Source organism: Protopterus annectens, chromosome 2.part1 (genome assembly GCF_019279795.1).
Source record: "Protopterus annectens isolate FY-2018-M chromosome 2.part1, PAN1.0, whole genome shotgun sequence".
Lineage (NCBI taxonomy): Eukaryota > Metazoa > Chordata > Ceratodontiformes > Protopteridae > Protopterus > Protopterus annectens.
Genome location: NC_056729.1, coordinates 769543937 through 769563674, shown reverse-complemented (window position 1 = coordinate 769563674; position 19738 = coordinate 769543937). Strand labels below are relative to the sequence as shown.

At 42.0% G+C, this 19738-nt stretch overlaps 1 protein-coding gene across 1 annotated transcript in view; it reads right to left on the bottom strand.

Annotated features, from left to right (window-relative positions):
* Nucleotides 1-207: 207 nt before the first annotated feature.
* TMEM165 (transmembrane protein 165) overlaps nt 208-19738 on the bottom strand; it is a 321260-nt gene continuing 301729 nt past the window's right edge. The window contains exon 6 of the mRNA XM_044062476.1: nt 208-547. Within this exon, the coding sequence (XP_043918411.1) occupies nt 471-547 (77 nt within the window). The 3' untranslated portion in view covers nt 208-470. The remainder of the gene's footprint in view (nt 548-19738) is intronic.

Here is a 19738-nt window from a genome sequence, read left to right as displayed (position 1 = left end):
CATATATACATGCATATACACACACACACACACACACACACACACACACACACACTATAAAATCATTCCATCTACATTAAGTAGGTAAAGAAAACAAAGCAGATATATAAAAACATAAAACACCAAAGCATGCCCATCTTACAACAGTTCCATTTGAATGGGGCAGGCAATAATTCCTATTTTATCTCCCAAAAATAAAACAAAATCAAAAGTTGGTGAATTTATTTTTTCGAGTTATAAGAGTACTATAAGCATGGGGCATGATCAAGTACAATCCCTTTAAACAGTGCTATGAATGGGCCAAAAACTCACAAAAGTCCTTAACATCTACAAAATTAAAATTAGATAATTTACAGAGTTGAAAGCCTTCAATGTCTGAGTATGCAGTTCCTCTGTCCATTATATACAGTATAATGAAATCAGCAGTCAAACTTCACTTCTTATGAAAGGCCAGTTCATTAAAGTGTCCACTAAAATCCAGCTTCTGGACTAATAAACAGTGCTGAGAATGCAAATGCCAAGAAAACAATGCCGCCAATGATGGTCACTGAAAGTAAGAAAAAAAAATTAGTATCTTCTCTGAGGTTCTACAGTTTTTAAAAAGTGAAATACAAAGAAAAATGTTTAAAATTCAATAGAATTTGCATAATTGTGTGAATAAATAAAATACTCACGGAGTATTTACAAATTACATTACACTTACAGAGATGTACACAAAATGAAGCACACTAGGTGCCACTAAAGCACTGATTTATAAAGTCAGAACATCAATCTCTCTTCAAAGCTAATAAATGGACATGCATATTTTGTAACACAGAAGAGGTCAGCTCTGCAGCACACTGGTCTTAATTAAACCCTGGATGACCTGGATTCATCTCGCTGCACAGTGTGGAGGAGACGGCCAAGGATGGCTAGAATAGAGAGAATCACCAGTTTGTCCTGTTGGGAACAGAAGAAATGTCATCAAGGGTAAAGAGCCAGAAATGTAGCCCCAGCACTATGGAATTTTGAATACAAGACCATGAAAAGGTGAACAGGACACTGCAAGGTATTTCCTGGGCAGAAGAGGGCAGAATATAAGAGCATTAAACAAATGTAATTTGTGCTGGCATACGGCCTTCACTCCAGTTCTTACCTCTTTTCAGAGTACCCTGGGGTTTGAGAGGTAAACTAGTGAAAGGGGATGAAACTTGATCACAGGGGAAGACAGAGGCTAAAGTCAATAAAAATGTAAGCACTTAAAAGTAGTAACTTAAAATCAGAAATAGTAAAGCAGACTGAATTTATAAGACAAGTAATTCCTGGGTACCCTGTGATTACAGCCCACTAATGTTAAAGTGAAAAAAATATATATTAATCAATATGTAACTTTTTCACTAAGCAACTTAAATGTTCCCTCAAGCACTGCCAGGAAAAATTGTGGAATGCAGGTCAATATATGGAAATGGAATGGGGAACAGGGTAAAGACAAAGAACAATTCACTAGGGCAAGATGCAACTAACAGACCAGAGACCAGTCTTCCTGTATCAGTATCTTTGTGTGTGTGCAACAAAAAAAAAATACAGTCAGTATGCTAAGTTTCTGAAGTAGCTAAAGAAAGGCCCAAACTATCACCATATCACAAGTATAACTCTACTAGTTGCCACACATACTCTTTCCTCAAATCGTTCTTACCATTACAATTGCCAAACTGTCATGCCTCTCCCAAGGGGGGCTTGACCCCATTTGTTTTTCCAAGGGAGTATTCCCACTATGGGGCAAAATTTATATGAAGTGGACCTCATTCAGGCAGACCCATGTGTAGTTTCCACCTCAAGCTGTCTTCATACTTCAGCAATCTTGCTCTGCAAGAAGGGAGCCTTCATTCTTTCATCCGGTTTAGTCTGGATTTTCACCAGCCATGGGTCCAATGATTAAAGTACTTGTCTGTCTCCAAGACAAGTAGCTAGATGCCTTAATCCTCCACTATCAGAAGCTGTATCATGATGGAAATATGATTGTAAGAATTTCTTATGGCCCTAGCCCTGCCCCATCTGGTGGCTGACATGAGCATGCATCACTATAGGGATGTATTACTCCTCCTGATGTTTGTGTTCTTACACACAGACATAAGACACACACACCTGCCTCTCAGAGAGCTGTCATCACTGGTTTGAAAGCATCCAGCCCATGTCCTTCTTGTTATATGGCCTTTCTGACATACAACCCTCTGCTTACAGGGAAAGTGTCACTCCTTCCCACTCCAGGATGGACTAGCCAGCATAAAAGTACAGTTTTGTACCTACCATAAATGTAGATGTTCGAGTGTTCACACTGCTGCAGTCATCACTGTTGGGTTATCCTGCCGACAGGCGGTCCCGCAGTCGGCCAGAGTTCCAAAGTCTTGGTCCGGCGTCGGTTGCTGTCGCTTCTTCACTGACGTCAGTGCACCAGGGGTATATATAAGATGCATCCAACACCATTTTCTTCAGTTTTTCTTGCCCCAGATGTCAGGTGCCCCCAATAGGTAGAAAATACATATTTCTATATAAAAATATACAGATAAAAATAAAACAAAACCTTCAGTCACAAGCAAATACACCACAGAGGATGTATAGGATAGAAAGGAATAGATAAATCCAGCTAGTTCAGAGGGGATGGAGGGAGAGTAACCTGGACTGCAGCAGTGTGAACACTCGAACATCTACATTTATGGTAGGTACAAAACTGTACTATGTTCATCGTGTTACACTGCTGCAGTCATCACTGTTGGGTTGAATCCCAAAGCTAAGGATGGGTGGTGGAACTAGACCAGGTTTGGAGAGGCTAGTAGGCCCTGCAGAACTGCAGTGGCAAAGCCAGCTCTGGTTTTAGAGTATAGAGGTAAGTGGTAGTGCTTGGTAAAGGTGTGCACTGAATTCCAGGTGGCAGCCTCCAAAATATCTTTGGTTGGTACCCCTCTGAGGAAGGCTGTTGATGTTGCTGTAGCCCTGGTGGAATGGGGCCTGATGTTACCAGGCAGAGATTTCCCATGGTGTGTGTAGCAGAAACGGATACAATGTCCTATCCATTTTGAAATGGTCTGTTTTGAGATAGCTTTTCCTTGAGATCCTGCAGCATAGGATACAAAGAGCTGGTCAGATTTTCTGAAAGCCTTAGTTTTATCCAAGTAGTAACGTAATTGCCTGTGAATGTCCAAAGAGTGTAGGAGCCTTTCCCCTTTGTTCTGGGGGTTTGGATAAAAGGAGGGCAAATGAATGGTTTGGGTTCAGGGCCACACTGGATACCACCTTTGGCATAAAGGAAAGGTTAGTTCGTAAAGAGACTCTGTCTTGATGGAAAATGAAGAAAAGCTCCACTGCCATTAGGGCCTGTAGTTCTGAGACTCTTCGTGCTGAAGTTATTGCTAGCAGCAGGGCAGTTTTCCATGACAGGAACTGTAGATCAGCAGTGAAAGCTGGTTCAAAGGGCGGAAGTGTTAGATTTTCCAGAACAAAGTTGAGATCCCAAGTTGGTGTTGGTGCTCTCCGGGGCGGTCTTATGTTCTTAGCCCCTCTGAGGAACTGTCTTAGTAATGGATGTGAAAATATAGGAGGATCCGTGTTGAACTGAGCTGAAATAGCTGAGACGTGGATCTTAATAGACGAGAAGGAAAGTCCTTTGTGCAACATCTCAGTTAAATATTGAAGAATCTGAGGAATATTTGGGACAAGGGGATTTTGGCCTTTAGCCTGGTTCCAGGTGCAGAATCTTTTCCATTTGTCTGAATAGACTTTCCTGGTGCTAGGCCTTCTGGCCTCCAGAATGACGTCCATCACAGCTTTAGAGAGAAGTGCTGACTGGTTATTTAAGCAATTTGCCATGCAGCCATTTAAAGTCTTGAGCTGGCTGTGTAGAATCTGATTGTTTTGCTGAGTGAGCAGGTGAGGAATTGTAGGCAAAATCCATGGTGGGCCTTGAGCCATGTTCCGTAGTATTGGATACCAGTGCTGGCGTGGCCAGTCTGGAGCAATGAGCATCATTTGTGGCCTCTCTAATCTGGCTTTCAGCAGCACCTTTGCCAGAAGAGGCAGTGGAGGAAAGGCATACACTGTCAATGTTTTCCAACTGAATGAGAGGGCGTCTACTTTCCAAGCTAGTGTGTGGTATGTCCTTGTGCAGAATTTCCGTAGTTGGTAGTTTTGGGGGGAAGCAAACAGATCTATGTCTGGGCTCCCCCATTTTTGAGTTATCATTACGAATACTTGTGGATCTAGTTTCCACTAGTGAGGATCTGTGATGTTTCTGCTTAGATCGTCTGCCAGTGTGTTTTTCTTTCCTGGCAGGAATTGTGCTTGTAGTTGAACTTGGTAGGTCAGTGCTGTGTTCCACAAGGTCATTGCTTGTCTGCACAGGGGGTAGGAGTGTGTGCCCCCTTGCTTGTTTATGTACCACATCACTGTGGTGTTGTCCGTCTTTATTAGGAGTTGTCCTGGATGTAGAAGGTCCTTGAAAGCTGTTAGGGCATTTTGTACAGCTAGCATCTCTGTTTGATTGATATATAGATGCCTTTGGTTTGCAGGCCATTTGCCCTGAATACACTGTCCTGCCATGTGTGCTTCCCAGGCATAATCCAATGCATCTGTTGTTATAGTTTGCCTGGCTGTGGGTAAGGTGAAAGGCTGACCCTTGTTGAGGTGACATGCCTGAGCCCACCATAGAAACTCCTGTTGAAGGCAGGGAATGAGTGGAATTTTTGTTTCCAAGCTGTGGCTGCGTTGAGACCATACGCTTTTCAGATACCATTGTAATTTCCTCATATGCAGTTTTGCAAATGGTATTAGTAGTATGCAAGATGCCATGAATCCCAAGGCCTGCAGAATTTTTCTTGCAGGGAGTTGGGTCTTTGTTGCCATCATTTTGAAGTATTGAGTCAGATGTCTTTGTTTGTCTGGCGTGAGGTAAGCCATCTGGGCCGTTGTATTTAAGCTGGCACCCAGGAATATTATGTCTTGTGAGGGCACTAGTTTTGACTTCTTTTCGTTTACTGTGTACCCCAGGCAACTTAGAAGGTTTTTGACAAACGTCAGATGCTTTAATACAATGTCCTTGCTTTCTGCTTGAATAAGGCAGTTGTCCAGGTATGGATATATTTGAATCCCTCTTTGTCTGCAGTATGCAATTACTGGTGCCAGGCATTTTGTGAAGACCCTGGGCGCAGTAGATAAGCCAAAGGGCAGTGCAGAGAATTGGTAATGGGTTGAACCTGCAATAAATCGGAGGTATCTTCTGCAATTTTGTCTGATAGGGACATGCAGGTATGCCTCCTTGAGGTCCAATGTTACTAGCCAAGCCTTCTTGCCCAGCATGGGAAGAAGTTGCTGTAGTGTTAGCATCTTGAATTTGGGCACTTCCAGGTATGTGTTCAGAATTGAGAGGTCCAGAATGGGTCTCCAGGCTTTGTCCTTTCGGGGAACTAAAAACAGTCTTGAGTAAAATCCTTGTCCTTGCTCCTGTGTAGGAACCTGTTGAATGGCTCTCATGTCCATGAGAGCTGAAATTTGCTTTTGAGCCTCTGCCCATTGATTTGGTGGCAGGTTTGGCATTCCTTTTATCCTTGGTAAAGTGTGAAAGTGGAATCTGTAGCCTTGAGATACAATATTTAGGAACTATTTGTCTTTTGTGATGACGTGCCAATTGTCTGTAAAAAGAGCTAGTTTTCCCCCCAAGGGAGCTGCCAAGAGGGTTTTGCTTGGTAGTCTGAGGGGTAAGTCATTGTGTTTGTCTTCTGGTAGCTTGAGACCTCTCTTCTCCTCCTTTTTGGGTTGTGGTACTCCATTGTCGAGGTTGGTAAGAGCCTTGTGGCTGGCCCCTGCCTCTTGGGCGTCTGTATCTGCCCCTCTGTGGTTTGGCAGAAGCTGGAAAGGACCAGTTTTTGGTTGGCCAATTTCTGCTGAAACGAGGAGGTTGAACCTGTAAAAAATCCTTGACTGTCTGCATAGATTTTGCCTTATCCTCCATTTTCTTTAAAACTTCTTCTGCTTTTACACCAAATAAAACATCCTGCTGTAAGGGTGCATCCAATAACTTTGCTTTAACATGATCAGGTAAAGTTTGTTCTTTTAACCAAGCATGCCTACAGACCCTGTCACTGCTGCTCTACAAGAAGCTTCCAATGAATCAAATCCACATTGCAAGGTATGTTTTCCCACTTGTTCAGCTGAATGTAACAAATCTTGCATTTCCTTGTAATTTGGTTGGTCTGTATGTGCAAGAATTTTTTGTTTTAATTGAGACATCGGATATTGTTGATATTTCAGCATGTGAAACTGACAATTTAAGGCCCTCATAGCTAAAGTAGCTGAGGTATAAACTTTCTTTCCCCATCTGTCTAGTGCTCTAGAATCCCTTTCAGAGGGCACAGGATTTTTAGCAGTTGAGGCTTTAACCCCTTTGGAACCCTGGGAAATGGTTTCTGGGTCAGCAACAGGGCTTTTATACAGGAATTTGTGTGAGTCAGGGACTCTGTAGTATCTGTCTGGTTTGGCTGGTGCAGGAGGTAGTGAATCTGGGTTAAGGCTAGATTCTGAATAAACATCATCCACAATGTCTAACACAGGTGGAATTGCAAGTGGTCTGTGCTGGGGTAGTAAAAGGAACTCTCGGAAACTTTTCTTAGAATCAGAGTAATCCTGGCCTTCCCAGTGGAAATGTTCCCTCATAGTATGTAAGGTTTCCCTAAAAGAGAAGTCTTCTGGGGGAGATGCAGAAGGGATAGACTCTTCAGCATCAGAATCTTCATGAGGGGGGAAAGGAATATTCCTGTTCCTCAGAAGAGTCTGAGGAAATTGAAACCTGGTCAGAGGAAGCGTAGTCCTCCTCCTGCCTTGGCCTTTTAACAGGAGGGGGATGGGAACCCCTGATTAGGGTAATTAAATCTTCAGCCATCTTAAGTATCTGCTTCCTAGGCATGGGGCCTTGTGCTGGAGACTGCTGTGCAGTCTTCTTTGTTTTTAAAGGAGTTTTCAGTTTTGCATAGGATTTAATAGTGAGTGTAGTCGGTCTGAAGGCGTTTCAACTGCACCGGAATCTCCTTCAGGTATGGAGTCGGAAGGGCTTAAAGGTAAAGGTTGTGGAGGCCTAGTAATCTCCGCTTGTGAATCGGATGTTGCCTGGGGTTCTAAATCAATGGTCGTCAGGGGCTGCGTAGGCACCTCACTGAAAACCGGAGAACCGGCGACTGGCCTAGCAGAGGCCTCGAAATCCGGTTTGGATTTCGGCTGCCTGTCTTTATCTTTGCATTTTTTTATGTATTCCGGTCGTCAGTTGCTCCGACGGCATGGTATAATTAAATTTCCTACCAAAATAATGTCGGGCGAAATCAAACAGACGTTTAATGGTACGTTTATTAAACCTAGCACAAAACCGACAACCTGTGACGTCGTGGTCTGGGCCTAGGCAAGGAATACAATAAGAATGAAAGTCCTTATGAGGTATTTGCTTCCCACAAGAAATGCAATTGTTAACTTTTTCTGACATCGGACTGAGCCAGAAAAGTTTCCCCAACGGGGTACCTAGCTTTATGAAGACTTCGGTCTGAAATTCGATTTGAAAATCTCAGGAGTCGGCCTACCGGCACTTGCGAACTGCTTCTGCTTCGGGCACCGCGCGGCAAGAAAGACTGAAGAAAATGGCGTCGGATGCATCTTATATACCCCTGGCGCACTGACATCAGGGAAGAAGCGACAGCAACAGACGCCGGACCAAGACATTGGAACTCGGGCCGACTGCGGGACCGCCTGACGGCAGGATAACCCAACAGTGATGACTGCAGCAGTGTAACACGATGAACATCTGTTTAGTCCTACCCACACCACCAAGCTCTTCAAGCACCTGAGCCCCTACTTGAACTTCGCTCATTTGGGTCACAGTCAGGCCCTCATTCCCAATGCACCACACAGCCAAGCAGTTCTCTCAAATGATTAGTGTACTAAAACATCTTTCAAGATGTGCATTAAGGGAACATTTTATTTAATTGCTTTTACTTTCTTTGAAGAGACAACTATTCTGCAGATTATACCAACAGTATGACAATATGGAAAATCTTACAAAAACAGTAGATGCCCTCTCCTCTTCACTGGTGCAGTATTCTTTACTTAAGGGAACTCCTGCCTATGGTAGTCCTATGTCCTGCCAGTATACCAAAGCCTTTATTACTTATAGGTGCTGTACCTCAAACATATGCTCCCCGCAAACAGCATACAGCATAAAGATGGCGTATGGACGCACACACTCAAAACTAAAAAAAGCACCAGGAAGAACAGAATGCCCAATTAGGGACAAGGGGAACATGTGCATCCAGGAGGAGGAGGAAGAGAAGCCCTTGGCCAGAAGGGCAAGAAACTACAGGGCAAGAGCTAAAACAGAGGGGGTAGGAGGGAGGGAGCGAATACTGCAACACTGAAGAGAAGAGAATTTACTCTTATAGTAAGATTTTGCACAACTGTACTATAGCCTTCTATATCACTGTTGTAGTATTCTTAATGCAAGGGAAAGTACAAGACTTCAAGAGGAAGCTTGGGAGGAGGAAGGCACAGAAGAGCCCTCTACAAACCCGTGCAAGATAGCACTGGCAAAACCTGCTCTGGCCCTGGAAATAACATCCAACTTGTAATGCCTATAATGTCTAGTGAAAATATGCACAGAGAACCAGGCAGCAAGCCTCAAGGATGGAAATGGTAAACAAGCCCTTGAAAAAAGCACTAGGAGGCGGCAATTGCCCTAGCAGAATGCACCTTTACCAAAAATAAAAGACATTTGCCATGAAAAGAACAAGAAGAACTGGGCCTTAGGAATCCTGGAGGAGATGGGTTTGCTTAGAAACAGCCAAACTCAAAAGTTCTGGGATGAAAAGAAAAAAAAAAAGCTGCTCAGATGTGAATAACTTTAGTTTTGTCCAAATAATATCTGAGCTAGCTATGCAAACCAAGGTGTGAAGGCCCTTCTCACTGGCAGGATTAGGACGAAGAGCCAACTATCTTTGTGGAAAACTAAAAAAAAGAAGAAAAGCCAAAAGAGCCTGAATTCAGACCCGAAGTGAGAGCTAAAAGAACAGTCTTCCAAGTACAACAATGTAAAGAAGCTGAAGAAGCGGGCTCAACAGCAGCCTGAGTCAGTTTTTCCAAGTACAAAACTGAGGTTCCAGGAAGGTGAAAGAGGTTTTCTGAGAGGCCCGATATGAAGGATGCCTTTAAGAAACTGCTTGACCTCAAATCTACAGGCCAGAAGAGGAGTCAAGGGCAGACAGGCAGAAATTGTTGACAGGTGGGTTTTTAACTGAAAAGTATGCCAACCCAGTATGCAGTTGATCACATAAATTACACAGAAGCAAAGGAACCTCCACAGACAGGGTTCCTGATGGCGAGAGAGGCACCAGATATAAACCTTCTACTTAGACATATATGATTTCCTGGTAGTAGGTTTCCTGGCCTTCTGCAGAACCTGAAGCACATCCTCTGAAAAAAGATGCCTGACGGGGAATAAAACCCCATCATCCACAGGGTCAGCTGAAGACTGGACAAGTTAGGATGGATAAGTGATCTCTTGTCTTGTGTGAGAAGATCCATCTGGTGAGGTAAGGTAACCTGTGGTGACTGCCCCTGGCTAAGTGAGAAAGAAGAGGGAACCAATGCTGTCTGGGCCCAAAGGGAGTCACTAGCAATATTTTAGGAGAGTCCGGCATGATCTTGTGCAAGACTAGTGGGAACAGAAGAAGGGAGAACATACAGAAACATCCCCTTCTAAGGAAAATACAAAGTATCCACTTTCCAAACCAGAGGACTTGAGACTCTGGAATAGAATAGAGAAAGATGCTTGTTCACAGTATAGGCAAAAAGATTTACCTGAGGAATAACCTACTGATGGCAATGTCCAGGAACACATCTCTGTGAACCATCCATTTGTGAGCTTGTATGCTGGACCTGCTCAAGGAGTCTGCCACTAGATTGTGCTCTGAGGGAATATAAACTTCCTGAAGAGTAATTCAATACTGGATAGCTAAAACCATCACAGTGGTATCATCTGTGAAAACTTTGAGGGGCCTGGTATGAAGGAGGGAGTGGAAAGCTGAAGAACCAAAAGCAAAGCCCTCATCTGCTTTACACTGATGTGATCTGAACTATGAGGAGGGCGGAGACCCTGAACCTTGAGGGGGCCCACAGGAGTCGCACCACACACTGTCTGAGGTGTCTGTAAAGAGCTCGAGTTGGAATTGGAGTTTGCAAAGAAAGCCCCACGTTGAGTGAAAGTTGATGAATCCACCACTGAAGCTTGAGACAGGAAAGAAAAATGTACTGTGAAGTCCAAGGGGTGACAATGCTGATGCCACAGTTACTTGAGGTACCATTGCAGCTTTCTCATATGGAGCCTGGTAAGAGGAAGCTATGAACCAGAGAACCCTGAGAAATTCCCTGGCAGAGGCAGATGACATAGGAAGAAGGGAATAGAAAGAGACAATTAGAAAGAGAGACTTGGGGGCAGGCAGAGATGCCACCATGGGAACTGTCTGAAGACTGCAGCTAAGGAAAAGATGATGCCCTGAAAGGTGTCAGAACTACTACTGGAAGTTTATGGTGACCACCAGACTTTAACAGGGTAGCAGTGAACTTGAGATCCTTTAGCACACTGCTTGGGGAAGGAGCTTGAATAAGCAGATTACCTAGAGAGGGAAATACCTCAATTCCTTGAACCCTGCAAAAAAAAAAAATCAATGACAGGAACTAGGCATTTGTTTAATACCCTTGGGACAGCAAAGAGGCCAAAGGGCAAATCAGAGAATTGAAAATGCAAGGAAGACGCAGAGAAACAAGTCACCTGAAAATGGGATGGATGGGGATGTGAAGGTATGTATTCTTTAGATCAAGAGATGCCACAAAGGCTGGTAGTAGAAGAGGAGGAAATAACATTTGCAGGGATAGCATCTGGAAGGAAGGGATCTTGAGGAAGATGTTCAGGCTGGAAAGATCCAGAATTGTTCTCCATGTGCCCTCTTTTTGCGGGACCAAAAACATCCTGGAATAAAACCCCTTCCCCTCCTGGGCAGGGGGGTACGCCCTGAATGGTGCCCTGGGCCAATGGAGAGTGAAGAACCTCCAAGAAATAAGAGATCTGTTCCCAAGAAGGCTGAGGAATGCCTAAAAAGGGAGGAAGGGATTTCCAAACCATGAAATACCCTTAAAGGATAATGGTCTGAACCGATTCGAAGCAAATGTGGAAGAGACAGGAAAAGATGGAGGGACAAAGGAACCCAACTGAGTGAAGGAGGAAGCAAACTATCAAGTATAACCCAGCTTATCCTGGGAAGTAGGTTTCTGGGTGGCAGGGTCCGAGTAGACAGCAGGAGGCACATGCCTAGAACCCTTATTGCCTTTGGGAGGAGGGCTAGATTTTATTTATTTTTTTTATTTATTTTACATCTGTTGACCGGGCTAGTCTAGCTGGATATATTTCTATTTTCAGTAGAGGCCCGGGGAGAAAAGCTCCACACAGATATACAAAAGTATAAAATATTGTTACATGGTGAATAAAGGATTAATAAACAAATTAAAACAAGTAATTATTACATTCTAGAGATAAAAACACTTGAAAAAAGCAACAGTAAACATAACATCACTTAAGAAAGTTAAAACAAATGTAATACAGTAAGAATTATGTACAATTGTGCACATCAGGTAGAAAGATTTCAGCAGTAAGTTGATTAGAGTTTAAATAGTGTCAGTCTTACTTACAAGACTAAGCATTTAAATGTTTGGAAGTTTGGTTAGAAGAGGAGGAAACAGAGGTGAAGAGGGTGGTTAGTCAGGGTTACCTACAAGGGCATAACCAGTGCGTTTGGAGGTGTTTTTTAAGTTTTTGCTTAAAGAGTGGCAAGGATGTAATTAGAGTTAGTTCATTGGGTAACAGGTTCCAGTTTTTTCCTGCTGTGTTGGTAAACAGAGTCACCAGACATATTATTAGACTTTGTTATGCTAGCAAGGAGTTTGCTAGAAGAACGTAGGGAGTTCAGATTATTATAGGGGATTAAGAGCTTTGAGAGTATAGGGGTGTTATTGGGTTGGTAAAATATCTTGTGGGCAATTGTGAGTTGGGGGATTATCAGATGGTTTTGGAATTCCAGCCAATCTAGTTGCCTAAGATTAGAACAATGGTGGGTTCTGAAGGGATTGCCAGTAGCGAATCTGGCAATGTTATTATAGGAAGTTGCTAATTTGTTAAGGTTAGTTTTCTTTAGGTTGGTATAAATAGGTGAAGCGTACAGAAGGGTCAAGATTAGATGGGAGTGAGCAATCTTGGCTCTGACTGCTGGGGTTAAAAAAGGTTTTATTCTATATAAGGAGCCTATTTTTCTGTTGACTATTTTAATGGTGTTATTTATATGGTAATCAAGTGAGAGGTTATTGTCAATGGTTATTCCTAAAAGTTTAGTGGTAGAGTCTGGGAAAATAACAGTGCCATTATTTGAAGAGATTGATAAATCTAAGGGGGAGGACCTAATAGTGGGTGTAAAGAGAAGGAGGTTTGTTTTTTTGGCATTAAGAAGGAGGCAACATTTGGTAAACCATGTTTCTACAGTGTCGAAAACATTCTGAGTAAGAGAATATAGTTCTGATGGAGAGGTTGCTGAGCATGTTAGTGTGGAATCATCTGCATATTGAATACAGGTGGCTTGAGGAATTGCTACATGGCGATCATTGATAAATAATGAGAAAAGAAGTGGTCCAAAAATGGAGCCCTGAGGGACTCCGATGGTGACAGGCAAAAAGGATGAAATTTGATTTTCCCAGAGAACTGCCTGTTGCTGAGGTAGGATCTGAACCATTTAACAGCCAGAGAGTCAAAGGAAAGAGATTCAAGAATATTGGTTAAGAGGGTATGGTTTACCATGTCGAAAGCTTTAGAGAGGACAATAAAGAGTGCAGATGAGAGGATGTTTTTGTTACGGTTTCTATTGATGGTATCTGTAAAGGATAGAAGGGCAGTAGTGGTACTATGTGATGGCCTAACGCCATGTTGGCAGTTTGCTATTAAGTTATGTTGAGAGAGATGATGTAAAAGTTGTTGGTGAATGCATTTTTCCATAATTTTTGCTAAGGGTGATAAGAGAGCAATTGGCCAATAGTTAGAGTAATCATTAGAGTTCCTACAGGCAAACGCAGACTTGGAGGGATAATTTCTCTGGAATTTGGGAATAGACGAAACAAAAATGTTTCAGCTCCTGCATGGCTTTGCCGTTATCTTGTAGAGACTTGAAAAGCTCAGCAGCAGCAGAACCAAAAATATTTTATTATCCAAAGGAGAATCCAAAAGTTTGGCCTTAATATCATCAGACAAAGTCCTTTACACCAAGCCAAGAAAAATGCCTCATAACAGAGCCAAAGGTAGCAGCCCTGGAAGAGGCATCAGCTGCAATTGATAGAGTGGCGGGCAACTTGAGAAGTAGAGCCTAGCAGGGAAAGGGATGAAGCCTTCCCTTCCGTTAGAAAGGTCAGAAACCACTTGGGAAAGGAGACCTAAAAACAGTCACACGAGTCTGGTAGTCATGGCCCTAAAAGATAAAGTGGCAGCAGTGTAACTTTCTTGCCCCATCTTTCCATAGCCCTACTATCCTTATCAGAAAACAACAACTTGGTACTGGGAAGTAACATGGATGGCTTTATCAGAGAAGGTTGACACTAAAGGAGGGCAAGCAGAATGTCATAAAGAAATTTGCACTCCTCAGGCATTTTACAGAATCTACCTGGTTTCTTAAGTACAGAAGGCTGAGGCGCAGAGAATTTACAAATCAGATTATGGTCAAATGGGGCCCTAGGGAGGGTAATGGATCATCCCTCCACCAGTCATTCCATAGTCCCATTGCTTGGTTACTTCCCTCCAGTTAAAATAAACACTGTTTAAACCTGTCAGAGTGCATACTATGTTCTTTACATCTACAATGATTACAGATATTTAATTATTTCAAATCTTAAAGCACAAACATTGATAACCATTTGATAAAAGAATGCAGTCTCAACAATTAAAACAAACTTAGCATGAACAGTAAGCTTCTCTGCCCTTGAAACTCACATTCAGTGAAAAAGAATTGAAACCCATATTCAAAGAAAATGCAACTGGCCAGTGGCGGATTAAGTTTACCTTTGGGCCTTTTCAAACCACTGGCCCCTTGCATACATTTTTAGGATAATGCATATGTGCATGTGTTTTTTGGTGCACCATCCTTACTGTATTAAATTATATTCCTTGTATTATACAGCATCACCTAGTGTGGATTTTAAATTTGTAGGTTTGAACATTTTTCCAGTAAGCAATGAAACAAAATAAATGAACTTAATGACAAAACAAACCATTACAGAATATTTTAACCATAATAGACCAGTCAAACTTCTGTCATTAAACTCTACCAACATCAGTCAATATGCTCAATCTCTGCAGAAGTAAATTTCATCCGAATAATTCCACATTAAAGAGATCTGTAACTAATGAAGTTGCTGCCAGCAAAGCACACTACATTTCATTTTTCATTTGCAGATTCACTGCCTGCTGCCCTTGAAGAATTAATTGCCTAAGTTACATTTAAAAAAATGATGAGCTAATAATATTGCAGCAGGATTAACTGGTAAAAAAACCCCAAAAAACAGCAGGTTCATAGTTATTAGGCATCTTATCCAAAAGAGGACACACTCAGGAGAGCAATGCACCCTCATCCCCCGTACACTGCAGTATCAGCACTCCATCAATATGGTGTGAGAGTCTTTCAGACTGAAGAAGGCTATTGAGCCGAAACAGGTTTAGTTTGGGTGTTGGGATGTTTTTTCCCCATCCATGTTATTAGATTTCTTGGTAAAGAAATGGATAATTAAACTGGGGGGGGGGGCTTTTCCCTCCTGGTCTAAATGAGCATCTTTAAATTAACCAATATGAGGTCTTTTTGCACCTATGTATATATTAAGAGCTTTTTTGTCCTATTATTCATATGTTGTCTTTCTCACTGAAGAAGGCTACTGAGCCGAAACCAATTTGGTTTGGGTGTTGGGATGTTTTTTTCCCCCACCCATGTTAGACTTCTTGGTATATTAAATTATTAAATCCACACTTTGTGCTGGCTCTTGTTTGGTTTGAGTGAGAGTAGAACACCCAGCCTTCTGCACTAAAGACAACTAAGCTACCTGCTGTGCTACTACCACTGCTTTCAAATTCGATAGCACAAACACTGATGATGATCATTTGCTAAACAAAACAGCTACACTGAAAAAGCATGTGCAACAGTAAACTTTTCTTTCCATGAACCTCGAGTGGCCTTGAAAATAGGCTGGAACTCAGCAGTCCTTGAAAATGCACCTGCTGATGACAGTTTGGTCACTGGTGTAGTGGATTCAGGCTCTAGAAATCAAGATACAGGGTTTCAGCCTGAATAAGTTAACCAACCTGCCATCCTTAACTCGGGCATTTTACACACACAAAAGTACACATACACAGAGCCTAGGCTGCTGCTTGTAATTCTATATAGTCTCTTTCCAATGGAATGGCAATTCTCTGTAACCGCATGCACAGATGCTACTATGGATGAATGGAACAGCAAATCTAGAATTGTTAAATTTATGCATTCATTACTGTGGATGAAAGGGACAACAACTCTCCTTAACCATTCAAATGTGTGCGTGCATGCACAGATGCTATTATAGACATACTCTGGGGGGGGCATCCTTAAAGAAGAAGAAATGCAATGCACACAGAGTGTCTTCTTAAAGAAGACATGAAAGTTTTGTGGTAGCCCCCTCAGCCAGTGGCCCCAAGGCTCTGGGGATGCAAAAGCTGCTGGGAAAGTATCCAGAATGGCAGCCGGAAGAGGAGGAACAGCAGATGGCTTGGAAGATGCCACCTGTAGGAATTCGCAGAATCTTTTCTGAATTTCAGAGACTTGAAACCAGTCCCTCCTAACAATCAAGTTTAAAGGTGTTTATGTACATTTTCATTTTTGCCATAATAAAACTTTTCATATAAAGCAAACTTTTTGACCCTTGAAATATGTAGCTTTTAATGTAGTTTCTTCACAAAAACTGTATTAAGTTTAGTAAACATTCATTTTCTGTATGCTGAGCAGGTGTGCCACACTTCCCGATTCCAAGTCATATGGCCCTGCATTCTGATGATATAACAAAGGAGGTAAACAGCTTGTAGAGGGTATGCATGTGTTCTGTAGTTTGCAGCTGATTCAACAAAGCAGCAGACTGCAGCACACTCAGGCAAGCAGAGAAAAAATAATCATGGGGTCATAGAACGTTACTAGGCTATTGGCCCTGAGCCCCTTACAAGCCTAGCCAAGAATTTAGCCCATGTTCCAACAAGTCAGCACCCTATGCCACTGTCCAGCAGGGACATAGGTGGAATCCCAGGGGTGTATTTTCTGTTCCCCATCCAGTTATCCAGGTTGTGCTTAAAAAGGTTTAATGAGGTACTCTCCTTTACATGGAGAGGGAATCTATTCCACAAAAGGGGGGAGTCTCTTGGTCAGAAATCTGTCCCGCCAACAAGTCCTATTGATGTCACAAACCAGGTTGAGGTCTCGCATGTAGGTTACTAGAGTGGAGCTTGACTTGCGGATATGCAGCAGTCCCATCAAGGCGGGGTCCGAAATTGCTTTGTATGCCAGACAGAGGTCACCTCTGAGGAGTCTGTAGGAGACTGAGCCTATCTGTGTAGGGTAGATGTTTGAGGCCCTGGATTATCTGGGTGAGGAATCTCTGTGGTGTCTCCAGCTGCTGCACATGCTTTGTGAGGTACATGCCGAAAGGGGCATTGTATTCAATAAATGGTCTTATAAGGGGAGAATACAGGGATGTTATGACCACCTTTGTCCCTGGATGAAATACCCTTACAAAATTAGGTGGGCCATGTAGAAAGCTTTCCGTACAACGTTGGCAATATGGTGGTCAAAAGTCAGTTTGCTGTCAACCTGGGTTCAAGTCCCTTACGATTGACTGCATGCTTAGTGTCTTATTATCAATGTGATAATTTGTGGGGACGTCATTCTCCCCAAAAGGGATGATGATGCATTTTTTGGCATTCAGTTTGAGGCCATATTTCTGGCACCATTCATTTGTTTGGTTGAGACCCTCTTGGAGGATGTCCACATCACTAAGAGAATTGATGACAGCACCCAGCTTGCAGTCATCTGCAAACTTGGTCAGCTATAGCCCAACTAGATTTGACCTGTACCTCTGAGAAGTATATCCCAAAGAGCATAGGCTCCAAGACCGATCCCTGGGGTACACCGCTTGTTACGGGTCTACTACTTGAGGTGGCTTCCCTTATTTTGACTAGGTGGGTTCTATCAGTGAAAGCCCAAAAAAGTCTGTAAACAAGTAAAGCCAAAAATGCAAACAAAAAAACTTTTGCCTCGACCAGGACCATAAAACATCAAAGATATCCTTAAAAAATGAATTCGGAGACCACAGCTGCAGTAAAATATCCTTTTATTCACACACTAAGGATTTCGTCCCATAAATAACAGAACTTCATCAGATAATACAATATCAAAACAGAAATCCTTTTAAAAAACCTTTTAAACAATAAAGATGTAGATTCAGCACACACCTACATCAAATATCCAATAAGATTAAAGACATAATTAAATGGCATAAATTGTATGTGATCATCCCTCATCCAATCAACTATTTAGAATATTTAACCAATCAGAACAGGTATAATCAAGCAACTAACTCATTTCATCCAATAAAAATGGTTTAATATAAACCATAGCATCCCACCCATCAAAGCATTACACCCACACATTTAGTGGCTCCAAAATCACAGAATCAAGATACATCAGTCATAAACTGCCTTAAAGGCTTTCACAGAAATCTAAAATTAAAAATGAATGTATTGACACCGATCTCCATGTTGGCAGATCTTTTACTTGTATATCAAAAATATTGGCTAAAAAAAACAATACCACTCTATAACAAAAATTGTGATACGGTTCATGATTCCACTGTCACCATTAATGTTCTTAATTATATTAATGTTGTATTTCAGACAAAGTGCGCCTACACCATGTTGCAAACTTAATTAAATCGGTGAACACTGTCAAATAGAACGTAAATACCCTCAGTTTTAGTGAGCCATAATCAACAAAGGGACTTGCATCTAAAAAGAGTATAGCAAAAAACACAGACTTATACACACGAAGGCTTAAATAAATATTCAAAACAACCACAATTATAAATATATATATATATATATATATATATATATATATATATATATATATATATATATATATATGAAATTGTTGATACATCTGATAAAAATTGTTATGTAGCCTATCAGATATCAAAAATATTGGCTAAAAAAAAAGTACAGTTTTGTACCTACCATAAATGTAGATGTTCGAGGATCCACATTGCTGCAGTCCTAACTATTGGGTAGTCCGCTGTCCAGTCGGCCCGAATACCAAAGTATATGGCTGACGTCGGTCAAGGCGCATTAGACTGACGTCAGTACGTCAGGGTACTAATGCGCATGACCGACGCCATATCCTCAGTCTTTTCTTGCCCCAGATGTCAGAAGACCCTAAAAAGACAAGGCCTAAACCAAAAACTCCAAACATACCTGCACCAAAAATATGTACAAGATATACAAAATTACCAGAGTATAACCTCACCTACACAACCACCCCTAAACGCAGAGGGGAAGGAGGGAGGGTAAATTGGACTGCAGCAATGTGGATCCTCGAACATCTACATTTATGGTAGGTACAAAACTGTACTATGTTCTTCATTCCACATTGCTGCAGTCCTAACTATTGGGTAGAATCCCAAAGCAGAGGTAAGGGAGGCTGGCAAATCATAAGGAAGCAGGAGCTGACAACATGCCTTGCAAAATAGCTGTGGCAAAACCAGCCCTAGATTTAGAGTAGAGAGGAAGGTGATAATGCTTAGAGAAAGTATGCACTGAACTCCAAGTAGCTGCCTCCAAAATATCCTTAGTTGCCACCCCCCTTAGAAATGCTGTTGAAGTGGCAGTAGCCCTAGTGGAATGAGGCCTAATCCCAGCTGGAATCTCCTTGCCATGATGGGAATAACAAAATGCAATGCAAAACCCAATCCACTTAGAAATAGTTTGTTTTGACACAGGCTTGCCCTGAGAACTCAAAGCAAAAGAAACAAACAACTGCTGAGACTGCCTAAAATCCTTAGTCCTGCTTAAATAATAACGCAATTGCCTGTGCACATCTAAAGTGTGCAAAATCTTTTCCCCTTTATTTTGGGGATCTGCATAAAAAGTAGGCAAATGAATAGTTTGGTTTAAAGCCACACTAGAAACCACCTTAGGCATAAAAGAAGGATTAGTACGTAATGATACCCTATCCTTATGAAAAATCAAAAAAGGCTCTACCGCCATAAGGGCCTGCAACTCAGAAACCCTTCTTGCAGAAGTAATGGCCAACAAAAAAGCAGTCTTCCATGACAAGTATTTCAATTCAGCAGTAGCCGAGGCTCAAAAGGTTGTAGAGTAAGTTTCTCCAACACAAAATTGAGATCCCAAGCAGGAGTAGGAGCTCTACGGGGGTCTTATATTCTTTGCCCCTCTAAGAAATTGCTTGAACAAAGGATGCGAAAACAATGGTGGGTCACAATCATAGTGAGCTGAAATTGCTGCAGCATGAATCTTAATGGAAGAGAAAGACAAACCTTTGTCCAATAACTCAGTAAGATATTGAAG